We start from the raw sequence: 18,779 nt of genomic DNA, 5'->3' as shown, positions 1-18,779 counted from the left end.
AATATACCAATAAATATCTTTATGCAAAAGGTGAGAGAGAGAGAGAGAGAGAGTACGTGTTGTGTTGGTAGGTCCAACGTTGACACGACGCAATCTAGGAGAGTGTCAGGCTGCGACTTGGCTGGCCATGATTGCCCCGTGGACTAGCAACATTGGTCAGCACGCGGATCCAACCTTTTTTTTTTTTATCTACATCACCTTTTTGTTTTGCTGTGTCGTTCATCATGACACCTACCCGGCCGGTCCGGCTGGAAGGAACGTTGACTTGCTCGATTAATTCCTTTTTGGACTCTAGTGCTACCAATCAATCCGTGGTACCTTTCCATACCTAGTAGTAGTACTGAAGTCAACGCGTGGTGGGAAGTCAACTTCTCGAAGTTCCTTTGCAAGAGCACGAACACATGGCAGCCTTTGGAAATCTATCGTAATCGTCTTTAGATTTTGTTTCCTAGTCGCGCGAAGGAATCTCAGTCATCAGAGTGGTTTTTCTTTTTCTTTGTAGATTTTTGTTCGTAGCGTATTGATGCATAGAAGAAAAGAGAGATCTCATGTTTCCACTGTTTCACAATATATGTACTCCCACCGTTTCAAATTACAAGTCGTTTTAGCTTTCTAAGTTCATAGATATTATTACGCATCTAGACATACACTATATCTACTTTGCACATAAAAAATCAAAACGACCTATAATTTTGGAAAAATTTTGGACTGAGGAAGTACTACATTTCCCTCCCTTTCACGATGCATGTTCACATGCTCATCATTGTACATGAAGCTTAATATTGATTTTTGAAGCAAATTGGTAGAAGCTCTACCTTTCATTTTAAGGTAGAAATAGAGTTTAGTACTGCAAGATCACATGCCAAAGAAATTCCTTGCAAGAGCACGAACACATGCTGGCGGCCTCTAGAAAATCTGTCGTGATCGTCTTTAGATTTTGTTTCCTAGTCACACGAAGGAAGCTTAATATTTTTTTTAAACAAATCAGGCAGGAGAGCTGCCGATTACATTAAAAAGAAGACGAAGTTCAGACTAGACGAAAACAAAAAAACAGGTTGGATTGGGTCATCAACGCATGCCACACCACGCCCTCACAACTCAACTCTACAACACATCAGCCGGTTGGATTGGGACATCAACACGCGCCGACCTCAACTCCTCTCAACACCTCGACAACAGAACCGAAGCCTTACCACAGCCCGTACCACCATACACATGGTCAAGAAGTTGCCGAAACCTCCCAGCGTAACCTAGCATTGACGTTGAACCGAGAAGCAGATTGCACCGCACCGAGAAGGCCACCGCCATGCAGGACCTTACGCCGTAGTGCCGCTGTAACATCACTCTCCACCTGACAGGGTAATAGCACCGAATCCGAACCTCTCGCAGGTTGCCTCGTAGTCGCTACCATGATAACACAACGCACGGGTGTCTCGCCACATCCGTTGTTGGACTCTGGCTCTCTCTCGTCACCTCGAAGAGACACTGCGCGCGGGGGCCTCGCCACGCCCGCCGCAGTACTCCACGTCACGGATCTGTTTCTTTTGTCGCTGTTAGAGTGTTGAGCGATATTGCCCCACTCCCCAAGATCTCCATAGATCAGCCAAGCCGGTGTGTCAACCTCACCTTGTTGCTTTACCCTCGCATATAGCCTTCTCCACCGTGTCAGCAAGCCAGAGAAATCGCTTGCGCCATTTTCCGATGATGTACCGCACCAGATGACCCAGCCAAGCTGAGCAACCTGCCGCGGTCCGCTGCAAGCCTAGTCGTCACACGCTGCCATTGCCGCAAGCGCCGTCCTCCAACACAGTCCCACACCACACTGATCGCTGCCAAGCAACGTCAGCCGCCGCGGTCCCTTGCAAGCAGCCAAATCCGACAACCATGCAACAACCCCTGGCCACCACCATAACTTTGATCGCCTGCACATGGGCTCGGCAACCCCATTCAGTTCACAACGCGGCGAAGTTGCCGCCATCGGCTATGTCCTCCCATGGCCATGGTTCAGCAATGCCACGAACCAAGTCGGGTCTCTAGAGACCAAGCCTCCAAGGAGGGCACGACACTAATGGTGCTGCCATCACTCGTCCAGGATCTAGACAGGGTTTTCACCCAGAGAACCCCGTGCAGCAGGGTCATAATTCCAACATGATGCCCCCAACGGGGAAGACGGTGCCCTAGGGCGCCACTATCATGCCCACCAGCACGAAGGCCGGTGGAGGCTTTCGCCTAGAGCAATACAATCTCTTGCTGCACGTACATGGTTCGGCACTCCCGGACCATAGCTATGGCAAACCCGCCGAGGCGACGCCGCCGCCATGCCTCCACTCGCCATGCCGCCGTACCTCCACCTCCGTTTCTATCGCTACCCTCCACCGCTGCCCACGCGCAGCGCCCTCCACTGCCTGCACCTCCCTGCCGACGCGGCGCATCCACCGCCACGTGGCTTGCAACGCGCTCCTCCAGGCCGCACGCACTCCCCGGCCGCTGCGCGCCTCCGAGCCGCCATGTGCTCCTCCCAGCCGCGCTCCTCCTGGCCGCCACACGCCTCCCGGCCACCTCGCACTCTCCCGGCCGTGGTCCTCCCGGCCGCACACTCCTCCCGGCTGTCGCGCGCCTCTTGGCCGCCGCGCGCCTCCCGACCACCGCGCGCTCTCCAGGCCACGCTCCTCCCGGCCGCCGCGCTACTCTGCCGGCCGGCGCTCCTCTGTTGCCCGCGCCAGCTACCCGGCCTTCATCCGCGCGCGACCGCCACCCACTGAGAATCCGCCGGTGCGCAACCATAGGCCACACCGGGGAGGAGGTGTCAGTTCGTGCGGGCAAGGCCGCCGCCGCCATGCCAGACAACGAATCTGATGTCATGGGCACCGAATCCAGCCTGTCCGGCCCCGTCGCGTGCCACCTTGTGGCGGCCCCCTCCGGCAGCCCCGCCCGCCAAGGGATGAGGAGGGGATGAAGGACGCCCCGCCGCCGCCGTCCTCGCAATCCGCGTGGGCTTCCAGCGGCTGGCTCGGGCAGCGGCGCGGCCATGGGAAGGTGGAGGAAGGGGGAGGCTGCGCAGCGGGCCCGTGCCGCTCGCGACGGGAGCGACGCGGGCGCTCTCTCTCCCTTGCTATATTCTCAAACTGTTATAAGCTTTTTTTTTCCAGGAAGCTTAATATTAATAAAAGAAAGGAATAACAGATCAATCTAAATTGACTCGTGTGGATATTATTACATTTTTTGCGGGTAGTGGATATATTATTACATTGTGAAACGGATACTACAAAGGCCACGAGCATACATTGTGACATGGATGAAGCCATGGTCCAGAACTCCAGATGATCCTCAGATTTTACGCAGGATCCAAAGAAACAGCAAGTGCTGCGACAGTCAGACATTGCCTCTGTGGCTCTGTCCTCTCTTTCCTTCCGTAGCTGTGCACAGCCACGAAAGATAGCGATGAACCCCAGCTTCAGCTTCAGCATCGAATGGCATTAGCAGTTTTAGCAACTGACATAAAGGGAGCCTGAACCTTTCACACGCACTGTCAGGCAGTCTGTGGTTACACTTTTACAGACGATTTTGTAGCATGTCTGCATGTGGGTTCAGTTTCTTCAGTGCAGTAGATAGGGAGGGAGTGCCATGTGCAAGGTTGTCGCCTCCGTTGCCAAAGCATCTGCTGCAGCGCTGCTGAAGTTGTGTCAGAACGAACCCAGAGGAACAAAATCTGAACATGTTGCTCATTCATCAGCTTGGAACATCCTCTGAACATATCGCGTGAGCTGGATTGGGTGCTGCAGTGTCGCTTGTGCAGCAGTATGCGCGAACAAAAAAAATTGAAAATTGTAAAAGGAAAAAAGGTTTTTTTTTAAAAAAGTCTGTCAGACGACAACTGGGCCATCCTGACCACCAGCGCAAAGCTTGGTAGGAACGATCCTCCACTGGCCCAGCGTCATCAACCAGACTGAAGTGCATGCCTCCTTTTTGGTGAAGGATGCAGCGGTACGATCCTACAGAACAGATCCTATGGAGATCGAGGTTCAATGTGAAGGAGGCGGCACCAGCCATGGAGGATTTGCTAACCCGTGGTAACGCAGGTTTCGTGTTCATGCACCAGAGATGTACCGTGCATCGACTCTGGAATTTTGGACCAGCACTTGAATTGTGCACGCAGCTAATGTCATGGTCGATGATGACGCCATTGTTTGCCTCGCAAGTTAGAACTGCCGGTCAGCTCATGTCATGTCATCGCATTCCAGTAGGCCTGCGACTAATAGCAGAGCAAATTTTGCAACAATGGATTACAGCGAAGGAGTTGGTGCTTCTAGTGGCCGCACAGGCAATTAAGCAATGGTCCTTCAGTTTCAAAAACTGTCAGGGCAGTGCTGTTGCGTCTATGCAGATAAGGTTCTCGCCTGTTTGTCTGCTCACGCTGGAACGACCTGAATGCTGAATGTCACATTGTCACTGTACACAACGCAAGGTTCTCGCATGTTTTTGTCGTTGCCAGAGTATCTGCTGCTGAAATTCAGAACGAAGAGGAATGTAATCTGAACAGTTTGCTTCGTAGGACACAATAATTCTAGAAGCTGTTGCTTCGGAAGATCTATGTATTTGGCATAGTTTTTTTTGGATTACCGGGATCTCACAATGACATTAATGTGCTTGACCGTTCCCCACTGTTCTTCAAGTTAGCTCAGGGGCAAGCTCCACAAGCAAATTATATCATCAATGGTCGCAGCTACACAATGGGATATTACCTAGCAGATGGTATTTATCCTAATTGGGCTACACTTGTGAAGTCAATCAGATCTCCACAAGGGAACAAGAGAAAATTATTCACTCAAGCTCAGGAAGCAGCTAGGAAGTGTGTTGAGCGAGCTTCCGGAGTGTTACAGTCCCGTTTCGCTATTGTCCGAGGGCCAGCTCGTATATGGGATCAGGAGACACTTGGTTAACATAATGAGAGCATTTATTATTATGCATAGCATGATTATTAAGGATGAAAGAGGAGCTGAAGTAGACTACAATTATGAATTTATGGGAGCTCGTGCCACACCTTCATATGAACATCCAATTGAACTTAAAATACTACATTCAAAATATTTGTGATATTAGAAATCCCCAATTGCACAGCCAGCTCCAAAATGATCATGTGGAACACATATGGCAACGTCATGGAGCTCACTAGTGCTTTTATGTAATAATAAACTATTATGTCTAATACTGTCATCTAATACTGTCATCTATGGGTGCGTTTGGTTGTGAGGACGAAGTGGGACGGGACGGGACGATCCCACTTCGTCCCGCGTTTGGTTGGAGGACAGGTGGGACAGGGACATCCCTACGAGAGAATATACCCTCCAGATGCGGGATGCCCCCATCCCACCAAAACGAGCGGACGGGGGCATCCCACTTCGCCCCCGTCACGCGCCGTCCGTCCGCACCGGTGGAGGGGGCGAGTTTGGGCGAGGGGAGCCGCCGGCGAAGGGGCCGGAGCGGGCAAGCTCCGCCGCGGCCGGCGCGGGCGAGCGCGGCCAGCAGGCGCGGAGGGGCCGGCGCGGGCTCGCGCGGCCGGCGCGGGCGAGCACGGCCGGCGGGCGCGGGCGAGCGCGGCCGCGGCTGGCGTAGGCGAGCAGGGCCGGCGGGCGGGGGCGAGCGCGGCCGGCGAGCGGGGCCGGCGGGCGCGAGCTCCACCGCGGCCGGCCGGTGGAGGAAGAAGATACCTGTTAGTATGACAGGTGGGCCCCACGAACGGTGTTAACAGAAGAAGAAAACGGTGCTCGTCCCGTCTATAGCGATCTCTCCAACCAAACAAAAAATTAGGACGGACCCATCCCATTCAACCAAACAAGAAATGGGATCATCCCATCCCGAAAAACTGTAACGGGACCGTCCCGTTCTACATTGTCTCCCAACCAAACGCACCCTATATGTTCTCATATGCTTCTATGTACTCGGACTATTTTATGTAATGCAATTTAAAGGTCTACTAATTTAAATGTTCATAATGCTATTACATTCCGTTGGAATACGGAGAGTGTAAAATGGAGAGGTTGTTGGAGTGGATGGAGAGCCCTTATTTGTAGAGAGGTAACTAGCTGTTGGGATTTGAAGAGTGGAAAATGGATAGTCTATTGGAATAAGCAACTTAGTATGGAGAGGAATCTTTTTACCAACTTAAATAGAGAGTCAAATAGAGAATCGAAAATGGGTAATCCGTTGGAGATGCTCTAACCGAACATTTCGTTTGGATGTATTAGCACCGACGATTCGCAACGTGTCTGCATCTCTGCACGCATGGTGGGTTCAGTTTCTTTCTTCAGTAGACAGACAGGGAAGGTGCCGAGGGACCTACATGGTTATAGTCGCCTCACCTGTTTTTGCCTGGGTGACAGGGTATCTGCTGCTGAAATTCAGAACCAAGAGGAATGCAATCTGAACATTTTGCTAGAATTGGATTAGGTACTATTACAACGCTGTGAGACAATTACAAAATGTGCAAAAATAAAAAAGAAGGGCAAAAAAAAAAAGGTCTGTCAGACAACCTCTGAGCCATCCCAAACCAGGCCAAAGCCCAGCAGGAACGATCCTCTACAGCCGGCGGATGACTCCAACCTGGAGGCATCTGGCTGTTAATCACGCTCTGGCGCAGAGGTCCTGGCTCATCAACCAGACTTGAGTGCTTGCCTCCTTTGTGGTAAAGGACGCAGCGGTACGATCCTATAGAACAGATCCTGTTCAAGTAAGGTCGTGCTGCGTCGCCCCAGCTCCTGGATTATAAGCTGCGTCAGCGGCTTGTAAGCAGCCGAGGTGGTGTTAAATTAGTAAATTGCCACTGCCTTGCTTTGGTTCAGCATTTCCGTTTTTTCCAGAAGTGGGCCGGCCATTCCGGCTGCTCTCAGATCTCCAGGCCCATTTTGTGTTTTGGTGAAGGAATGCGGACAATTTTGAATAAAATATTGCAATGGGTTTGTGATGCACGATGACAAGGACGTCCAATTCCGCCCTCAATGTCAACAGTAATGAGTGGTTGCTTCTATCTCTTAGAGCAGACCAATAAGTTTAAAAACGGCCATGGAAAAATTCAAGGGCAACTAATAATATACATATACGATAAAGTAATTGTTTGAAGATATAAGCGCACATAAAAGAAAAGTAAAGTCATGACATTCGAGGAACACAACGTGATTCGAAGCCGTAGCGGCGCGATCCTGGATCGCAACTCGCAATGGGAAGAAAAGGAAAGAGATATATAAGGGGTAGAAGGGGGGGTTTTGGACCGTTAATTTCACGGTCCAATAGCTAAAAATGGCAGATTTTTATCAGATATCTAGACATATCCTAGGTTTATTTTCATCACTTAAAATCGTGCTAAAATGAGAACAACAAAGTTGCTTATGATTTATGAATGAGCTTAGTCCAAAGCTCCCACTTTTGCTATGCTTTCTAGGCAACTCAAAACGACTGTACATCTCAAAAGAAAATCTTAAAATGACTGTAGTTATTGGTTAATTAAGAAAGCTCTCGTTTTCCCTCAAGAAAAAAAACCAATAATTCGATAACGCTGGAGCCTAAAGGAGTCAAATAAGTTCTCCGGGCGACTTATTATATCTAGAAGAACTAGCATAAAATAACGGCTTTTCTCCTATTTGACATACAGTATCATATGATTAGTCTACCACATATTGACTTAGGGTGATAGGGTCCAAAGTTAAAAAAAAAAACTCGAGACTGGCACGTTAGAAGGGGTTGGATATGCAACAATGCACACGAACTGGGAATGTTGCTGCGCTGGAGAGTCGGGTTTGGATACGGTACAATTTCCCAAAAAAATCAGCTGAAAAAGCGCCTGACCACGTCTGTCAGAGCGACGGAGGCCCCACATGTCAGCCACTGTCCGTCTATCCGCGTCCGGATAACTTAGCATCGAAGTCAACTGCGCTCTTATCTCCTTCCACAAAAATCCCATCGCCCTCCTCACCAGCCTTCCATTCACACGGGATCTTTTCCTCCAAACATTCCCACAAAACACCCTAATTAAATCCTATCATCACAAATCTGCCCTCACCAGCACTTTTTGGCTGCATCAGAAGCCCTTATCTCCGCTACCAAACAACTCCAAGGTTTCTCCTGCATTTTGCCCCCCACACATATAGGACGAGAAAGGTGCGGGGAACTAGGGGGAGGGGAGACGCCACCGGAGAGAGGGGTACCGCCAACGCCAACGCCAACGCCAACGCCATCCGCCATGGGGGGAGGTGTCATGCGCACCGCAGCGAAGGTCGGCATCGCCGGTGGCGCCGCGGCGGCGTCGGCGGCAAAGGGCGGCCGGTTCCGCCACGCCGCGCCGGCCTTCGCCACGGCCCCCGCCGCGGCCTCGGGTGCCGAGGCCGCGCCGCTGGTCTCCTCCGCCTCGGGCGCCGAGGTGCCCCCCGCGGCAGCGCAGTGGGCGGCGTCCTGGGAGCTGGACGACTGGGAGTTCGCGGACTGGAGGGACGACGCGGCGTCCGTCGTGGTGGCGGAGAGGGAGGCGGCGGCGGCCGCCGCGAAGCCCAGGCTGGTCTTCGCGCCGCCGTCGAGGGAGGAGGCCGAGGAGGCCACCACCGAGCTCAGGGACGCCATAGAGAGGTGAAAGATCGCGTCTTTGGCGGTGAATTTTGTCGAACTGATTGGGAATGTCAGGATTTTTTGGGGAAATTAATTGGTTAATGTTTTGATTTATCTAACTCTTCGTGATCCGTTCGTCACGATGTGTTTGCTGAAATTATTTCTTCTTATGTGGTTTAGGAAGTGTCTGATTCATCTTTTAGAGTTTGGGTGTTGGGATTCGAATTTGATTCCCCAACTAGTGATAAGAACCCTAGACATCACTGTAGCACAGTATACTGATCTGCCTGGTGAATCCAGTGTTGGGTGCTAGAAAACCTCAGGCGCGGTGTTGCCGCGCCAGCTTGAGCCGGCTTAGAGGACTTGTGAGTAGTTATTGACAATATAAGTGTGAGTTCTTTGTATGATGGAAATACTAATCTCTATCAAATTCAAGAGCTCTTCACTCCACAATTTATGATTCAGTGGTGTTTTCTATGTAAAAGATCAAAAAATAACATGTGGGAGAATTTAGTATTTGCATATGAAAAGGTAAGTTAAAAACAAGGAACCAATCACTACGTAGGCTAATGGGGAAAAAAAGGCAATATCATGACAAAAGGATACATATTGTGAAAAGTTCTGGAAGGAGTTGTTTAACTACCAACATGCTTAATTTCCTCCTTGTACAAATTGTAACAATGCATGTCTTTCCTATATCCTTGATAACATGTGGCCCTATTTGAAAGCAATTATTTTGAAGTTCAAATGGAGTCACGATGAGCATATTCGATTATTTAGAGATTTCTACATTTTGGACTTCTTTTGCTTTTTAAATGTACCTCTAAATGCGCTTAAGTACTCACGCTACTTTAAGTAATATATCACCCTGATGGCCATGTCTGCAGATAAGTACCCAAGTAGTATACGTGTTTGTCTACTAACAAAATTCAAGAGGAAATGGTGGCCATCTACTAATTAAATTAGCAGTGGGAAAGGTTAGTTTTTGTTAGAGCGGGACAGTTGATCTAGTGGTCGAGCTGTATTTTCTATCTGCTCTCTCTTTCGTGGTGCTTGCCGGCATGCCGACAGCTCCTGGAGTCTGGACAGCGGTGATGCATGGGCAGCAGCTGGTACCGAGTAGTACTAATCCTCCCTCTCTCTAAGCTCGACCTCCATTCAACTCTGATGCTACCTCTCTCTTGTTCTTCGTTGGTGGTTTCTCTGGATTGTCATGGCAGCGTGCGGGGAACAGAAAGCTGAGCACAATTGGATGAGGAGGCGCTGGAGTTCGCTGGCCCTGAACATGGGTAGGCACTGCCGCAGCAGCCTGTGTGCTGCGACGACTGCGGGCACGCTTGATGTGTAGCACGGGCGACGGGGCACTCGAACCCCGACAGCCGGCGCGACCGGCTTGGATGTTTGCTCGCGTGAAAGGGATGACAGCCAAGGACGATGCGAGCGGAAAGGAGCCCACGCAAAGGATCTAGAAAAGAGAAGGACCTACTGGCTAGTGCATCTGTCCTGGTGTAAATGTACAGTTGATCTAAACAATATTTGAGATCTGACGGTTGAAAAAAATCAGATGACGTGACCCAATGAACAGCCAGAGTCCGTTCGCAAGTTTCGTCCTATAGAGATTTGGGCGCCCACTCAAGTTGTCTAGTTGATGCAGCCAACTTAAGTGCTAAAAAGGCTTCCTACTTATGTTTATCATCCATGTCCATCTAATCTAAGTATCTAACATACCCCTCAAATATGATTGAGTGTTGCTTTGAGGCGCTTTTACTTTTTCGTAGTTCTGTCTTTCATCTTAAATATGTCGATGACTTGTGAATCTGTTGAATCTCCAATGACACCTTTTTATTGACATTTGGTTCGGATGTATTAACCCAGTCCTCATAAAATATATTTTTCCAGGGCGTATTTCAATGAGTCGCCAGTTGAGGTTGTTAAGGAACAAGATAAAGAACTGAATAAGCTGGCAACAGATGCAATAATTCCTTCTATGCCTGGACATGTAGTCCAAGCCTTTACATTGCTGAAATCAAGCCCAGAGGCTCAGGTTTGTAGCTGTATTATTTTCTTGATGCTATGCTTGATCTTTTTTTCAGTTGTTGCAATGACCCCTGTAAACAGATTGGAAAATCAATCATTTGACACCTTTATAGGTATCACTTCAAACAAAGTCACTTGCCATCGATAAAATGCCACTGAATTTGCTAGGATAATAATATAATACATTGCTATTTATTTGTTGTCTTGCTGTGTCTGCTTTTGTTATAGACTTGGAAGAAATCGTTTGATGTATGTATGTTTGTTTATTGTTGTGTGGTCTGCATTAGGCAAGTTCTATGTGTAGTATTTGGTTTGCAGTTACAGAGTTTCAATAAGCAAGATAGCCTGTATGCATGGTTTATATTAGTTGATTGGTTATACAACGGTATGGCCATGAATCACTTAGATTGATACAATACGATATCTTCTGTTCTGTTTATCTCCCTAAAATTGATGGTTTGTCTTACTCTTGATCTCTAGAGTGTTGTCGCCTCCCTTGCATCAGATAGAAATGTCTGGGATGCAGTATTGAAGAATGAGAAAGTTATGGAATTTTACAAGACTCACCAGACAAGTATGTACCTCATAATTCTTTAGCCAGAGTTATATATATCATATTCATCATCGCTAGCTACACGTATGACTTGTTATCTTCTGTGACACAGCTCTAGTTCAGACATTCCCTGAGGAAGCTGCCACAGTAGAATCGCCTGAGAAGTTTGAAGATGCCACCTCTGAAAATGCACCCACCGGCTCACCTTTCGCAGACTTTGTGGACAAGGCGAAGAAGACGATGATGGACGTGGTCGATAATATAACCCACTTCTTCCAGGACTTGTTGCATCCCCCAGCGGAAGCCCAGGCTGGAGCAGGCTCCTCAGCTGAGAAGGGCCCTTCTTTGGCAGAGATGGCTGTCGGCGGTTCCTTCATGGCTCTGACCATTGCGGTCATCCTAGTTGTTCTGTTCAAGAGGGCATGATAGCTCATGAGGCGCCTCTTCTGGGACCTATCCTACTTCAAATCTGTCGAAAATTACTCGGTCAAGAATACTACGAACGTAATGTACAGCTTGTGTCCTTGGTTTCATGCCGGTTCCGATGAGTCGTCGAGACAGTACAATAAAAGACTTATCTATCCTATAACAATGTTTTTGTGCGTGTATTGGGTTGTCTAATTTATTTTACTGGCTTGTGGTGTTATATGATATGCTAGGTTATCCCATAACAAGTTGAATTGAAGAAAAATAATGTGTAAAGAAAACGTGATAAAATAACTGAATTGAAAAAAAATAATGTGTAAAGAAAACATGATAAAATAAAAAATAGTCTGTCAGACAACCCCTGAGCCACCCCGACCAAGACAGGGCCTGGCAGGAACGATCCTCTACAGCCGGCGGATGACTCCAACCGGAGCATCCTGGCTGTTAATCACGCTCTGGCGCAGAGGTCCTGGCTCATCAACCAGACTTGAGTGCTTGCCTCCTTATTGGTAAAGGATGAAGCGGTACGAGCCTATAGAACAGATCCTGTTCAAGTAAGGTCGTGCTGAACCGTCCCAGAATCAGCCTTATATGTTGCGCGTGCTCTCCTTGGACTGCCGAGATGGTACTAATAAGCAGCTCAAAAGCACACTCCCAAGCTGGCTGGAGCAGTCGTCTGGCTACGGCCCAGTAGATTCGAGACAGAGAGAGCCCAGGCCCACCAGCCCATTCAGAAAATAGCTGCCCGACGTTGTTTCAGGCTTTCAGCGTCTGCGAGCATTTTGGATCAAACGGAGTTCGCCATTCAAAAGGCCACTTCTTGCATGGATGCTTCAGCCATCTGCAATCTTACAGAAGCCACGTTCATGACCCCAGAAAACAGAGTTCAAGTAAAGGACGCCAAAATGCGTGACCACAAGTCAATTCCGGGAGGGCAGTTTAAAACTTTGAAGTCGAGGATAAGTTACGAATCCTATTAATATTTATTCATTCCTGCAAAACTGCATTTATGAGTCCTTTGGTTTACAGATTTAATTCTGTGGAGTTATACAACAGATACAAATTGGAGGAACAAACAGGTGAGCCACTAAAGTTACAACTTTCTTTCATGCTATGTGGAGCATAGAATTGGTAAAGCTGTTAGCAAGCTCTCTAATAGTACACTTCTGACTATATCCCGAGAACCTCGATATCGCCCTCGGTGAGGAACATCTTCCCTCTGTTTGCATTATTGGATCTCCGTTGGCTAGGTGGTTGCCCTCGCTGTGAAAAATAGAAAGCGTTACCAAATTGGGTGTGCAGTTCAGATGTTAACGGAATCAGGAAGGGTGAGTCTCATGATACCTTACGCAGGACAAACGCGAGATAGAGATAGGAAACTTCCCACTCATCCTGTGACAGAGTACCTGCATTTTACGTTTTAGTGTTAAGGCGGGGCAAAACCAACGGCGTTGAAGGGTAGCCATTCTACAAGGTTCGGAGTGAAATTACTTTGGTCATGCCTTCCATCACCAAGGGCACCTAGCCTCCGCATCAGTTCAGTAAACTCTGCCTTTTGCAAGTACTCATGTACAAATTCATGGAAGTTCTTCATCAGAACCAGCTCAAGGCCATACTGCAATACATTGACAAACAATATGAACAACCTCCAAGCATTGGTCAAACCATTTGAGGCATAGGCAGCATGGGAGAGAAACAACTCAATACCTCCTCTGCCAGTAATTTGAAGAGATGGAATGGAACAACCCATTCTGGACAATCAACAGCATCCTGCATGTTGCAGAAGAATTTCATTGCAGCACATTTTTTTTTCACAATCTATCAATACAAACAAACTCCAAAGGAAGCCAATCTGGGAAAATACTAAAGATACACCAGAAACTACTTGACCATGTACTCAAGCTAGCCTATCAATATTTAAGTTAAAAAAAAACTAAGAGAAACTAGTGCCAGGATTAATGACCCCTTGTAAGCATATTCAACTAAAAGGAACGAGGCATCAATTAAGGAAAAACTAGTCCCAGTGTTACCTCTAAGTGAAACTTGTACTTGATACCAAAAGGCCTGGATGCAGGGAATTTCTATACCATCATCAAAACAAACAAATGCATCAGTTTCTAAACCAAAAAAATGTTATAAAATATTTAAGCCATTTACCTTTTCAGCATACTCCTCACCAAAGCTAACCCAGTAAACACTGTTCCCAAATTCCAACCCTTCAGCTGAGCATAGCAGAAGAGTTTATATACTTATCACACAGCTTACAGCAAGTATAGTGTGATAAAGTTAACCAATATAAGATGTTGGTTTGTTTACAGCAACATACATTCTCGAAGCCTTTTGATAATGACATTAGCATCAGGCATTGTCCCAATAAAAATGCCTCCAGGACGAAGTAATGCAGACACATTTGCCAAGGCTTGTCTAGCACGTGCTTCAGTTGACCATGAATAATGTAAAGCAAACTGAAATATAGAAAGAGGTCATTCATAATAGAGCTTGTATGATAAAAGATAATTCATTGTTCCAACATCAGGAAACCTCTTTATAACTTAATTGGTGAAGTACTACAGTTTCAAAGATTTGATAATGTGTTACTAATTAAAAGCACGTTTTAGTCATCATAGTCACAACTTTGTTTTAGGAACATCATAGTCGCATTTCACTTGTTATACAAAGCAATGACCCTGAATGTTGAACCATTTTATTTTTTGGTAATAATTTAAATGGTAACTGTCTATCATGAATGCATTCATGACCATTTATATTTAGATCTCAATAATACAAAGCTGCACCGACAATTAGGAAAGGATACAGTTCGATCCATATTTTTCAGCAAAGCAGTGGACAAGAAAGCTCAAGGATTAGAAGTAAAAAAGGAACACGACTCACCTGACAGCTACATATATCAAATGGGGCATCCTCAGATAAATATTCATCCAGGCGAGCCTAAGGAAGAAAGAAAAGAAGCGGATCAGTCATGTACTTCATTCTCATTTGCATCATAATAAGCAATGCATGGTGGGCTGATTTCCTTTCATTTGGGCACTTGGGCTTCATAACATGGTAATGTCTACATACAATATAGTATGAGGTATACTTGGTACTTCTCCAAAAATAAAAAATCACAGCTGTACTCCCATGAACCTACAGTAGATCTGCCCTGATAAGCATGCGAAGGAAATCACAGGGAAAAGAACTATGAGCTACACTATATTCTGCTTGGTGATATGAAAGGATTGGACAATATCATCTTTTCAGTAAAAGAGTATGAATAAGTCTAGAAGTGTTCAATGCACGGCCCTATGATTGCATATGTTTTAACATGATCACAGACAGTAACTAACTGTTCAAAACAGCTTGTGGCTCTATGTATGGCAGCATGTTTATTCTGTTAGTGCCTAGTGGGTTTGTGAATGCAAAAGCGACCATCCAATTAATCATGGTTAATCAAGTAGCTTTGTTCTCTGTTTTACCTCATAACAATCAGTGCAAATAAGTCGTGCTGGAAAACTGAACTTCTTCCTTCGCTGTTGATCTGTATCACCGTTGTAGCGAGTCATGCAATCCTTTATCTGATAGTGTCAGGGCGAAATATGTAAATGCTCCCCAGTGATGCAAATACATCAAAATATGTTGCAAATAAAATAAAGTCTGTAACAGGAAATGTTAAATCTATCAATCCCTTTTTGGGACTTATAAGAGGCAGAAAAACGTAAAAACACAAGAGAGCACCAAAACAGAAATAAGCTTTAGAGGCCCATCATACTAAACTGAGAAATACAGGTATCAAGGATACAAATTAAAAAAAAAAGTGAAGTGAAACATTGCAGCTAAATTAAAACAATTTTCAGTGATTTGTTGTAGTGTTGTACACATATAGCATAAATGTCTAATGTGACAGGAAACTGACCGAGCCTTCGGCAATATCGACCCCTACATAGTAGCCAACCTTTGCTTTGTCCCACTTTATCAAATCACCTCCCTGCGTTGCAGAACAGGTCAGCGTACTTTAACTCTTTGTAAATCACAGTAACCGCAATGTGCCACTTACCTTTCCGCAAGCAAGATCGAGCACGCAGTCGCCCGGGCGTGCATATAGCTGGATTAGAACGCTCTTTATCTGCCCACACACACACACACACAGAGATTCAGCGGTTACTCGATCAGCACGGTCACTGGCAGGATGTATCTAACATCACGGGCTCCTCATTTTATCGAGGAATTTAGGGGATTCAAGACCCACCCAGTTGTTGAGCTTCTTGAGGTGGATGATGGGGCTGTTCTCGCGCTCCTCGAGCGTCTGGTTGGACCGTGCGCTGTAGTGGTCCGCCACCCGCCGCGCGCTGCCCCGGTCCTCCGAGTACCCCTGCTGCGCGCCATAGCCGCCCCCTGCCACGCAAATCCACAAACCCTAGTTAGACACCCGACCCGACCGCCGCGGAAGCCCCCGCCCCCGACCCGACGCCGGCCGGGGCGGTTGGTGAGGGAGAGAGGGGGGGGGGGGGGGGATGGGGGACGAGGCCGCGCGGGGAGTACCTGCGCCGTACTGGCGCTTGGGCGCGGAGGCGAAGGAGGAGGAGGGGTCGTCGCGGGGCCGCTTGTTCATGCCGCCGCCCGACGGAAGCTTCTCCGGCGGCTCGAATTGGGTTTCGATTCCGATTCGATCCGATTCAGTGTGTGGCGGCGTCTGCTTGTGTTGCCCAAACAAATGTGTCCGAGCGGAGGAAAAGTCGTGGGGTTGGGCTTGGCAGGGCCCTGGGCCCTGGCGGCCGCTCGTTTCGGCCGGCCGGTCGGTGACGTCACGACTAAAGTCGGTGGTGAGCATGCCACAGTGGCTCGGCCTCCACACGCAGTTGAGAGTGTGTAACTTGTGTGCTCCGGGCTAATCTTGGTTGCGAAAGTGTGATCCCAACTTACGATTCTAACTATTTAGTACGCATTTGAAAATTTGTTGCAACATGTTCTTTAGAAGAAAATAAAACTTGTTGCAATATTTAGGCTATTCCCACTTTTTACAGGAGTTTTATTCTTTATTTAATAATGTGACACATCAAAAATTTTGATGATATGGCAGGCTAATTACGGAGAGAGAGAGGGGAGAAGGAGTTTCATCAGGATGAAACTCTGTATACACTTTTTCCAAGACTATGAAACCTGATGAAATAGCATTGAGGATTAGAGAATTTCATCTCATCTCATCACGTCTAATGAAATGCCTTGCATATGAAACCACGAAACAAAACTCTGCATTGAGGGATCTTGTTTCATTCGTCTACCCAAACCTCTTTTGATGACATGTCAGTCTTGGAAACTACAATATGAAACTCCGCACTGATAATAGCCTTGTAGCCATGTCATGAGGGCAAGAAATTTCATTAGGCATTATAGACATACCCAGTATGAAAAGGGCATTGCAGATGCTTTTAAATAAAATTGTATTATTTTAAAAAGAATATTGCAGACTGTATTCGATACAAGATACGTTCAATGCATACATTCAATACCTTCACCAGGATCTCCTCTGTTCATGTCAAGATTGAAGTAATTTGTCACAGGCAACTTATTGCCATTTTTGGTTCATTTGGTTGATATGCTTTTTATGAATTTGATGCATGGTTTTATTATCACCTATATCTAAAATTGATCCATGGATATGGACTGCAAGTGGATTTTTCCTTAGGCATGTCATGTCTCAAATCAAACATTTTGAAAATCAATGACAAATAATTCATGTGCACATATTGTTCCACTAGGGTTGATATCTCCAATGGCCAACTCCTATCGGATTCAAATAAGATTTGTGAGGAATGAGATATGGCATGGCTTCCATGTAGGAGAAGTAACACTTTTATCACTTCAACACTTATAGAATTTCATTTCAAAGGTCATATTAGTTTGCATACTTCATATACTCTGCTGAACATATCCAAGAATGAAACAAAGTAAATCACGTCATGAATCCATCAACGCTATTTAACTCATCTTTTACTATCTCGATAATTTATTTTCTATATAGCATTACATACCCTCATTTATACATCGTTTTGTTGTTGAGACAATATTTTTTCACATGGAAATATAAGAGATGCTAGCATAGAGTTTTAGTAATATTTTATTTGTAAAACCTTCATATCACTCGAATAATAGGTTTGTGCCTTATGTTTTGCACTTGCTCATGCGGAATCTTAAAATTAGTTTTATTTAATGAAAATTTTAGCTACGACAAACAGGAAATACCTTATTCCTTAGATGCGCAATCAAAGAGTGAATGTCCATGCAGACCTAAGATTCATATAATACTTTTGCATAGGAAACTATATCCCAAAATAAATCAAAGAAAGTGGCACATCATGGTACATACGTTCTTTAAAGGATAAACATAATATATCATTTTAATAATTATAAGTATACTAATAAAAAATTCAAATATGACAAAATATGGTCTATAAAGAGCTAATAATTCAAAAACATACCAAAATAAGTCAGGTTACCATCATTATTTTTTCTTGTGGAATCATGTAACAATTACATAAGGTTGCAGGAAATGAGAAGCACCTCATTATTCCTCCAAAGTGACTGATATTAATTATTAGTCTAGTTTTTTCACTCCAAAACTCAATTTGTGAGCTTTCTTACACAAGAACATATATCATGCCATTAGGTAAAAGGCTTAAAACCCCTACAAGGAGACCAATATAACTCCTTCAAAGACAATGAAAACTTAACCATACACATGCTGACCAAAATAGTTTACCTAGTAACATATTTGATTAGGTTTTATACTGTAGACTCAATAGAATTAAGGATCCAAATATTTATAAATCCACTAATGTCATTATTATATAGATCCGGTATGTTGTTATAGAAAAAAATAAGCAAGGAAGTTTGTGTATGGTTTAGCAAAGAGATACACCATATATTATGTATAATAAAAATATAACAATTTCCTTCAAAATAAAAAAAGTTTCATGTATTTGTAACCAGTAAACCTATATAAATATGGTGACATTAGAAAAATCTATTGTGCTATTCAGTACTTTTGTGCTTAGAATAAAATGTGTCAATTTTCTATTTGAATAAATAAAGGCATTGGTCATATAATTTCTTACCATAATTGTATTAACTATTTTGCAAAACTCATGGAAATCCAACACAATCATATTTATTA

At 45.7% G+C, this 18,779-nt stretch overlaps 2 protein-coding genes across 2 annotated transcripts; one reads left to right on the top strand and one right to left on the bottom strand.

Annotated features, from left to right (window-relative positions):
• Positions 1-8,176: 8,176 nt before the first annotated feature.
• On the top strand, positions 8,177-11,812 carry LOC101763830. The gene is made up of 4 exons (XM_004972654.4): positions 8,177-8,613; positions 10,492-10,636; positions 11,110-11,203; positions 11,295-11,812. Exons 1-4 carry the CDS (start codon positions 8,234-8,236, stop codon positions 11,606-11,608), a joined length of 933 nt encoding a protein of 310 aa, XP_004972711.1. The 5' UTR covers positions 8,177-8,233; the 3' UTR covers positions 11,609-11,812.
• Positions 11,813-12,561: 749 nt separating this feature from the next.
• Positions 12,562-16,311, bottom strand: LOC101763425 (mRNA cap guanine-N7 methyltransferase 1). Its single transcript, XM_004972653.4, has 13 exons — positions 16,148-16,311; positions 15,855-16,000; positions 15,663-15,731; positions 15,522-15,593; positions 15,085-15,183; positions 14,501-14,557; positions 13,935-14,073; positions 13,766-13,830; positions 13,639-13,689; positions 13,316-13,378; positions 13,100-13,223; positions 12,953-13,014; positions 12,562-12,871 (listed from the first exon to the last, which is right to left on the bottom strand). Exons 1-13 carry the CDS (start codon positions 16,215-16,217, stop codon positions 12,779-12,781), a joined length of 1,110 nt encoding a protein of 369 aa, XP_004972710.1. The 5' UTR covers positions 16,218-16,311; the 3' UTR covers positions 12,562-12,778.
• Positions 16,312-18,779: the final 2,468 nt, after the last annotated feature.

Source organism: Setaria italica, chromosome VI, assembly GCF_000263155.2.
Source record: "Setaria italica strain Yugu1 chromosome VI, Setaria_italica_v2.0, whole genome shotgun sequence".
Lineage (NCBI taxonomy): Eukaryota > Viridiplantae > Streptophyta > Magnoliopsida > Poales > Poaceae > Setaria > Setaria italica.
The sequence above is the reverse complement of the archived record's forward strand: the minus strand, read 5'-3'. Positions and strand labels throughout refer to the sequence as shown.

What these genes read in the sequence shown, in the direction of transcription:
- LOC101763830 (XM_004972654.4), top strand. Translation starts at nt 8,234, where the DNA reads ATGGGGGGAGGTGTCATGCGCACCGCAGCGAAGGTCGGCATCGCCGGT. An exon ending in CTCAGGGACGCCATAGAGAG is followed by an intron (nt 8,614 to 10,491) that starts GTGAAAGATCGC and finishes ATATTTTTCCAG; the next exon opens with GGCGTATTTCAATGAGTCGC. An exon ending in AATCAAGCCCAGAGGCTCAG is followed by an intron (nt 10,637 to 11,109) that starts GTTTGTAGCTGT and finishes CTTGATCTCTAG; the next exon opens with AGTGTTGTCGCCTCCCTTGC.
- LOC101763425 (XM_004972653.4), bottom strand. Translation starts at nt 16,217, where the DNA reads ATGAACAAGCGGCCCCGCGACGACCCCTCCTCCTCCTTCGCCTCCGCG. An exon ending in TTGATATATGTAGCTGTCAG is followed by an intron (nt 14,074 to 14,500) that starts GTGAGTCGTGTT and finishes TCTATATTTCAG; the next exon opens with TTTGCTTTACATTATTCATG. An exon ending in TCAAATTACTGGCAGAGGAG is followed by an intron (nt 13,224 to 13,315) that starts GTATTGAGTTGT and finishes AATGTATTGCAG; the next exon opens with TATGGCCTTGAGCTGGTTCT.